This window comes from Balaenoptera borealis (genome assembly GCF_965194805.1).
Source record: "Balaenoptera borealis genome assembly, chromosome: 3".
Classification (NCBI taxonomy): Eukaryota; Metazoa; Chordata; class Mammalia; order Artiodactyla; family Balaenopteridae; genus Balaenoptera; species Balaenoptera borealis.
Genome location: NC_138866.1, coordinates 176,264,210 through 176,273,560, shown reverse-complemented (window position 1 = coordinate 176,273,560; position 9,351 = coordinate 176,264,210). Strand labels below are relative to the sequence as shown.

The 9,351-nt window shown below is 39.6% G+C and overlaps 1 protein-coding gene across 5 annotated transcripts in view; it reads right to left on the bottom strand.

Annotated features, from left to right (window-relative positions):
- Nucleotides 1-202: 202 nt before the first annotated feature.
- OPTN (optineurin) overlaps nucleotides 203-9,351 on the bottom strand; it is a 41,681-nt gene continuing 32,532 nt past the window's right edge. For 3 of the 5 annotated variants that reach the window (XM_082385457.1, XM_082385459.1, XM_082385455.1), the window contains 3 exons: nucleotides 5,657-5,787; nucleotides 4,526-4,608; nucleotides 203-386 (listed from right to left, as the gene is read on the bottom strand). In XM_082385457.1, coding sequence (XP_082241583.1) covers nucleotides 259-386; nucleotides 4,526-4,608; nucleotides 5,657-5,787 — 342 coding nt within the window. In that variant the 3' untranslated portion in view covers nucleotides 203-258. The remainder of the gene's footprint in view (nucleotides 387-4,525; nucleotides 4,609-5,656; nucleotides 5,788-9,351) is intronic. The other 2 variants (XM_082385458.1, XM_082385456.1) reach the window with 1 other exon arrangement.

The window sequence follows — 9,351 nt, the reverse complement described above, 5'->3', positions numbered from 1 at the left end:
ATGGACAGTTCAGTGCTCACATCAACTGAATATTAAAAAAAAAACAAACCTCTTATCAGGAGAGTGGTACGTTAAGGATTCTATTTTGCGAGTTTATGGGAATGCACCAAAAAATATCCTTTTTAGAAGATAATGGTTTTCTTTCTCCTAAAATAATGAGCCAAAATATTTGAGTGAAACAAATGACACAAAAGTACAACTCTTGGAGGAAAAAATCTGACATTTACCAACAGTTTGGGGGAGGTGAAAGGTCAACACTTAAATGATGCAGTCCGTAACGTGAATCAGTAGTGTATCTATGTCGGGCAGAACTTCTCCGCATTTGGGGCAAGAATGAACTGGAATATTCTGTTGTTCCTGCTGCATCCAGTTTCTATCCTCAGCTCCTGGGAATAAGCATTAAATGAAATGTTAATCCATTCTTTCCATGCTGCAAGCAGTTTTTAAAAACAGATGGTGAATTTTAATTTTAACATCAGTTAAACTTGGTAATCAATACCTCGTGGGAAATGAATACAGGGTTTTTTTTGGTCTTTAACTGAAGTAATCGACACACATAGAAAAAAATCTCCAAAAGTAATACCTGCTTCCCTATCATATTAGGATTTAGGCTCTATTCCAGGTTCCAGGTATGTGAAAATACGTGGTTTCGGTTTTAGGTACAGGATGATACATGTTCTAGTAAAAACTAGAATATCTGAGAGAGGAAAAGAGATAGATGAGGGTGTAAGCTAAGGAGAAGCGGAGAACTTGGACAGTGAGCAGAGCACAGAGAGGGATCCTGGAACAGCAGGTACCTTCTCAGAAGCAGAGACAACAATTACGGCCATTCAGGAGATGCTTCTGAGAACGTGGGAGACGGGAGAGAGGGATACAGACATGGTGGGGACATCAGGCAAGAAAAAGAGACAGTGGCAGGACGTGAGGGGAGCACTGAGGCTGTGTCAGACACAAGGTGCTTTTGTGGGGGAGGGCAGAGAAGGGCGCCTGGCTCAGACTGCTCGGTGCAGACAGGCCCCCTGATGAGACCAGCTCCACTTGAGAGGAGTCTTAAGAATGAACAAGAGTTATCCAGGCAAAGGAAGTGAGGAGAAGGAATTGAAGAATCAGTCCTATTGTTTCCCCCAATTCTGGAGTTGGACTGAGGTTCAAGTCTTAAAGCAAAGAATGCTCTGAAGAAGTCATGGCTCTCGGCAGGTCCCCTGTGTGTAAACCGTGCTCAGTACAGGAAATGTTTTCTAGCTCCCAGAGCACCTCGTTGATCTGATCTTTCTGCACCGATGCAAAGCATTTTAGTTTTTCATCGTCTCCACCCAGGTCTCTAGATTTTTATTCAGCCCCCAAAATGTTTGTTTTTGTGGATGATAGTGGAGGTAACTTTTTTTTTTAAATTAATTAATTTATTTATTTTTGGCTGCATTGGGTCTTCATTGCTGCACGCGGGCTTTCCCTAGTTGCGGCGAGCGGGGGATACTCTTTGTTGCGGTGCGCGGGCTTCTCATTGCAGTGGCTTCTCTTGTTGCGGAGCACAGGCTCTAGGCGCCACAGGCTTCAGTAGTTGTGGCACGTGGGCTCAGGAGTTGTGACTCGCGGGCCCTAGAGTGCAGGCTCAGTAGCTTGGTGCACGGGCTTAGTTGCTCCGCGGCATGTGGGATCTTCCCGGACCAGGGCTTAAACCCGTGTCCCCTGCACTGGCAGGCAGATTCTTAACCACTGCACCACCAGGGAAGCCCGAGGTAACATTTAATATGGTTATTTGCTTCTGAGCATATTATTTGAATTCACTAACATGGGAGACTGTTACGGATAGTTTGTGTTAAGCAAACTTTAGAAGCACCCTTGAAAAGAAATACTGATCACAAGGCATGATTTCTGAAGCAGGGAGCTTTCTAACAGTCTCATTGTTTTAGATTAGGGGTCAGTAACTTTCTGTAAAGGGTCAGACTGTAAATATTTTAGGCTTTACAGGTCATAAATTTCGGTCATAACTACTCAAGTCTGCCACTGTAGCATGAAAGTAGCCAGACAATATGTCAATAAAAGGGCAGACTATGCTGCAATAAAACTTTACTTATGCAAACATGTGACAGGCCAGATTTGGCCTGTGGGCTGCAGTTTACCAAACCCTGCTCTAGATGACAATCTGCCACTTATCAGGGACTGTTAATTCGTCCCTTTAAACTTTATTGCATCCATCTGTGCCTTTATTTTTGTCCTGGTCTAGGTTTCAAGATGCAGACTGGGGCTGTTTTATCAGTCAGTTAATGGATTCCCTCTACCTCCTGGCTCTTCACTATAAAATAAGCTTAGTCAGTTTTCATTATTAACACATCACACTCATTTCTGCCTTTGCCCTTTTATTCTCATACAGAAGTTATGTAAATCCTGGCTTCCAGGTCAAGCTTAAAGTCACATCTTTCCAAGGCCTTTCTCAACCCCCCTGGCCCTTAGAGGTTATCCTTTCCTCTTATCTCCAGCACTGTTATTTCTATTCCTTACTTGTTATCTTGTATTATGAATTCTTTTATGTGCACATCCTGTCTCTCCAACTAAACCATAGGCCTTCACGGATCTGACCATGCCTTATGTCCGTTTGTTCCCTCGTGTTCAGTCAAGCGCCCAGACCAGAGTAGACACTTGGACGGCTGCAGACAGGAGAGGACAACCATGATGAAATATATTGAGAGGAGCTATTGTTTAAGGCAGCTTTGTTAGGAAACAAACAAAAAATCTTAAGACAATCTCTGTTTGGAATATTGTTTTTTATAAGACAAAAAAGCTTATTAGGATAATTATGAATACATTTGCACTCTGTGGCAATTTTTAGATTATAAGTCAAAGAGTGTTTGACCAGTTTTTTTTTTTTTTAAGTGTAAATAGATATTTGCCTTATATAGCTATGAGGAAGGGAAATCTTCCCCTAAGAAATCCAGGTGCAAGAGATTGTCCTTTTTTTGAACCAAAACAATCTTGGAGGCACTTCTAGGTATGGGGTATATGGATGTTCCTAGGATATTTAAATTCACGTTAGAGAAAAGGCCTGGTGGTGCTCACGTGGGTAGATGCAGCCTTCAGAGGACACAGCGTTACCTGCTGATGCTAAAAGTGCCTGAGGCTACTATTTATGTCAGCCCCTGTGCTGCTTCTGCACAGGCCCCATGAATACTGTGTGTATTTCTTTTTTTTTGGAATTTTTTTTCTATGTGTATTTTTAACCTGAATTACTACCTCTAATATTTACTTTAACCTAATTTTTCCTGTAAAAGAACTCTGGCGGGGGGCATCGGTGGAGTTAGGAGGTAAAAGAGGTACTCAGAAATTTCCCTAGGATTTAATAGTTAACTATACATACTAATATTGCTTCCTTGCTGTTGATAACACTGTGATAGTTCCATTTCAATAGTCTGTTGGTATGTGGAAGGGACTTAGACTCAGCCAGCATTTAAAAAAAGTTAAAGAACCAGTTATGTGAAATTTGGATAACATCTCTCTCTCGCTCTCTCTCTTTTTTTATTTTGGATAACATCTAACACCCTGATTCTTCTTAGTGGCATTGCTATTAACTTTTCATCTAGCTATGTCAGTCTTTGATCCTGTGAATTTTATGTTTTTTCACATCTAGGCTCAAGGAAAATACTTCCCTTTCAGTGATGTAATTTACTGTAAATGACAGAACATTATTACTAGAGTATTAAAACCACGTAATAAACAAAGCACCATACTTTGAATAAGTGTCATGATCAATTTCACTCAGGGAATTAAAATCTGGATGTAGTACATAATTAGTGCCAGTCTGTTACATGCAGTACCATGTAGTGGTGAAGAGTCAGATAACCTTGGGTTCCATGTCCAGTTCTGCCCCTAACAAGCCTCGTGATCCTGGGTTATTTAACCTTGTCTTCTGGAAGATGGTGATACTATATACCCCGTGGAATTTTTGAGGATCACATGAAATAATATGTATGAAGGGATCAGCACAGCACCCACGCATAGTAAACTCTCAATAAATGGGAACATTACTATGTGCAAAACAGGAAGCAGGTGAGCATATAAGCTCCAAGGGAGCTTATTTATTAGAGTACTTAAATGCATATTTAGAACACATAAATAACGGGGTAAGAGTTCACTGGAAAGAGACTGTAGGAAGAGAGATATGAATGAGGGAAGGGCATCTACGTGAAGGATACCGCATAAGCAAGTATATGTAGCTATATAAGCTTAGGATAAGCTCAAGGAACAGGAAGTGATTCCATTGGCTAATATCTATAGGGGAACAGAGTGAGAGAAGGCTCAAAAGTTTGGCTGTGCCAGGCCTTAACTGCTAGTGTGAAGAGTCTGGTCTGGATTCAGTAGAGAGTAGATGGAGTTTGAGGTACTGTGGAAATAAGACTGATAGGTGCTATATTTTTGGTAGCTTGATTTGGAATCCATTGTATAGAATGTAGTGGAATTTTTCTTCAAGCATCTTCTTCATAGGATAGCTAACCCCGGGAGCCCTGACAACCTAGAATCCCACGTGACTCACCTCTTTGAACGAGATAAGCCTGCTGGTCGGCGTCACTTGCTCTCGCCCCGTGACGGCTCTGCATTTCCATCAGGGACTGCCTGCTGGGATGAAAAGCAGCACTATATGTGAAACCCTGAAACATGACAACATTAAGCAGGCATTCAACAGAAGTATGAGGAAAAAAAGACCTAAACTACAAAGCCAAGGTTCATAGAAACCAGAACTTAAGAGTAATTTGAGTTTTAAATATTACTGGCACTAGGACACAACGTAGTAAAAGTAAAGAAGATTTTTAAAAATCAGGAAACAAACAAAATGTCAATTGATAAGGGACTAGATTAGAAAAAAGTGGCATATTTCTAAAACAAGACACAACAGAGCAATTAAACAGAAGGAAGTAAATCTACATATATATATATACACACACAGAGTTCAAAATTAGCTATGTAAACCAAGTTGCAGAATAATACCTATCGTGACCATTTTGTAACCTAGGCACCTTGTTTTAAGAAATTAATATGACCTTGTTTTAAGATATTATATAGATGTGTGTATATGCGAAAGTACAAAACAGCTGGGGATGTTATCCCACCAGTTCCAGGCAGTGTGGGGAAGGGAGACAGGACTGTAATGGCGGGGGGTGGGGGGAGAAGGCTGCAACTTCATCTACAACTCCTTTTTCTTTTAGTAAAAATATACTTGAAGCAAATAAAACAAATATTATTAGTAACTGTCAATTCTGGATGGATACATATTGGTGTGTATTATTTTATTCTCCGTATTTTTCTATTTCTATTCCTCAATAATTCAGTTTTTTCTCAAAATGAAAATTTTAAAGATAGAAGTAATTTTAGCAGTATTTTCTTTTAAAACATTACAGAATTATTTAAAGTGTTAGGAATATTTCATCCATGACAATGGCAGGATATGACTTCGGAACATATAATGTCACGTTTTCACAATTTATCTAAAAGAACTCAATCAGGTTCCCACAAGATGCTGCCAGGCCTTGCAGGGCAAACTAAGTGTTACGGACACCGTCACGCAAAATGTGCTCAGAGCGATTCTTATAGCTCAAATTAGGAAACACTGTGGGTCACCTCTCCCACAGACCGGGTGATATGTGCTCTAAGTCTTCCCCTCATTTACCTGCCTCCATCTTCAAAAGCATTATTGTCTCTCAGCAAAATTGCCAGCTGCAATGCCAGTTGCTCCTTTTCTTCATGAATCTTCTCTCTTGCTGCTCTTTCAGCATGAAAGTCAGAACAATAAACCTCCATCTGTTAGAGGAAAAAAAGAGACAGAAGTTACCACCTAGACAAATGTGGATTCTCTACAGCTCACCGGCTGATAAGGTGAAGAGGTAGTGCTGCATCCTGTGACACGTCTTGCAAATAACAGGCACATGTTCCTCCTAGAAACCAGTGTAATCACCATGACTTTCCAACTACCTTCAGATAGAAGACACAAGTTACGTGTGTGTGTGTGTGTGTGTGTGTGTGCTTTAAACTATCAGAGCCCAGCAATTACACAGATATAGGTAGTTTAAATACTGCGTGTACCATTAGTTCAGTAAAATTCTCTGGTCTCTTTTTTAAAAATAATATTCAGCACTAGCTTAATATAGTAAATGGTTTATTTACCCTGTCAGGTATATTTATGAAGGCTGGCCTTAAGCTAAATTTAAAATAACAACAATAGAGACTTCACTGGTGGCGCAGTGGTTAAGAATCCGCCTGCCAATGCAGGGGACACGGGTTCAAGCCCTGGTCCGGGAAGATCCTACATGCCACGGAGCAACTAAGCCCGTGCATCACAACTGCTGACCCTGTGCTCTAGAGCCCGCGAGCCACAACTACTGAGCCCATGTGCCACAACTACTGAAGCCCACGTGCCTAGAGCCTGTGCTCCACAAGAGAAACCACCACAATGAGAAGCCCGCTCACCGCAACTAGAGAAAGCCCACACGCAGCAACGAAGACCCACACAGCCAAAAATAAATTAATTAATTAATTTAAAAAAAACAACAACAATAAATAGATGCTATTTATTGAATTCCAAACATCTGCAGGGTCCTATGTTTGGTGCCCTTATTGACCATTTTATTTCCTCCTTATCCAAAATCCTGGGAAGGCAGAATTGCTATGCTCATCTTACATTTATAAATTTAATAGCTCTTAATCTTGGGGAAATTAGTTAAGTGCTCAAACGAGCATTTGAACCCAGACTGAAGCCCATGTACCATGGACGCTTCCATATACCATACTACTTTCCACAGTGGTAGCCAGCCTCCAAGGTGGCGCCAGTGATCCTTACCTCTTGGTAATCATACCCTCATGTGGTCCCCTCCCACAATGAATGGGCCAACCTGTGTAACCACTAGGATGTTACAGAAGTAATGGTGTGTGGCTTCTGAAACTAGGTCATGAAAGACACCATGGCTTCTGCCTTGTTCTCTTATGGATCACTTGCTCTGGGGGAAGCTAGTTGCCATGTCATGAGGGTATTCAAGCAGCCCTCTGGAGTGGCACACATGGTCAGGAACTGAGGCCTCCCGTCCATAGCCATGAGAATGAGCCATCTTGGAAATAGATCTTTCAGTCCATCCTGAGTGCAGCCTCATGAGAGACCCTGAGTCAGAATCACCCTGCTAAGCTGCTCTTGGATTCCTGATCCATAGCAACTGTGTGAGATAACAAATGCTTGTTGTTTTAGCTGCTACGTTTGGAGAATAATTTGTTACCTATAAAAAAGTAAATATGCCATAATATGTAACTTCTTCACTGTTACAAAAATTATAAAGTAAAAATGAATGCCTTAATAGTGAATTGAGCATTATTTTAATACCAGTTTTTAACTTCCTATATTTAAAATTGGGTTTTTCATTTCAAATTTAGTGGTTCTCGGATACAAATTTTTATCCATTACTTTAAAAAGTAAAATTAATAAAAATTTAAATATTCTAATCACACTTTAGTTACCAAAAACCGTATGAAATAAAGAGATCATTTTAAGGGACTTCCTGCAATTTGTGAGTGATCCAACATTTTATGGTTATCATTGATAGATTATGGGCTTTTTTTGAGTCAGACCTACATCTGAGTTAGAGTCTCACCTCCATCACTTATGAGCTTTGAGCCAGTAAGAACTGGGCCTTTGTTTTGTCCATTCCTATATCCCTGGCAGTGAGAACAGTGTCTGACATAAAGTGCTCAAAAAAGAGTTGTTGAATGAATGAACAAGAGTATCCATCAAAACAAAACAAATGTCTCTGTACAGAACATGGCAAAAGTACATGACTACAGTTATCATGCACAAACAAAGGAAATGCCTTAAAGAGCTCAGGTTGAAATTCTATTCCTGTCGAAATAAAACTAAAACCATAAATTCAGTCAACCACTTCCATATTTCACTGGGCCAGCCACTCTGGGCAGCTGGTACTGAATATGTATATAGGGAATAATAAACTTCTGGCATTGTTACACTACAAATAATCTGTTTATCTTCTTTAGATTGGCAAACATTTAAAAGAGTGATGCAAGGATGTGGGGAAATAGGAGCTCTCATCTACTTTTGGTGAGAGAATAATTTTCATTATGCATTTTTGGAAGACAACTTGGTAATACTTATTTAACTTAAAAACAGGCATACCCAATGACCCAACCATTCCATTTCTGTATCTTACTAGAGATTCCACAAGTGCACAAAGACATAGATACAAGAATGTTCAGTTCAGCATTGTTGATAATAGCAAAAATATTGGTACAGCCTACAGGTCCATTAATAGAGGACTCGTTAAATCTGTCATGGCAATGTACACTTTGGACACCATACAACTGTTAAAAAAAAGTACGTATGGCTGTGAGTAATAACATGGAGAGATATCCAAGATATATCATGAATGAAAAAGTAGTACAAAATGTATGGCATGATCCCACTTTTAATTAAGCAAACAAACAAAATAGAAACAAACAAAAAAAGGTTTCCCCCCACTTTTTTGGTGATTTTACATCTCAGGCAGGATGTGTGTTCACTAATAAAACTCTCCTCTAAGGACTCCACCCACCAGTATGAAAAGTGGGCCAAAACAGTCACAACCAGCCAACTGTACACAAATTCTTCCAGAGAACAGTGAAAGAAGAAATGTGCCCCAACTTGTTTTTATGAGGCCAGTAAAACCCTGAAATCCAAACCCAACAAGGACATGAGCAGAAGGAAAATTCTAGGCCAATCTTACTCAAGAATATAGATACAAAAATCCTAAGCAAAATATGAGCAAACCAAATCCAACAATAGATACAGAGGATAATTCAAGAAAGGCAAAGTTTAATATTTTAAAAATCAGTGTGATTTACCACATTAACAAATTAAAGGAAAAAGGCTTATAATTATCTAATTATATCATTATATGAAGAAAAAACATTTCCTAAATAAAATTCAACATCCACTCAAACATTTTTGGCAAACAAGGAAGAGAAGGGAATTTTCTTAATCTAATAAGTGATATCCATGAAAAGCCTATAGCAAACACCACACACTCAACAGTGAAATGCTGAAAACACTACCACTGAGACTGAGAGCAAGGCAAGGCTGCCTGCTCTCTCCACTGTTACACAGCATTGCACTGGGGTCCCAGCCAGTGCAATAAGGCAAGAAAAAGAAAGAAAAAAAATATAATGAACTGGAAAGGAAAAAAAAAAACTGTCATTATTCAATGGATCTTACTGTACCAAGTCCAAAGGAATATTCAGAAATATTATTAGAATTCAAATGTGAGTTGAGTAAGTTTACTGCATGGAAAGTCAATATTAGAAATCAATTGTATTTCTATATAGCAGCAACCA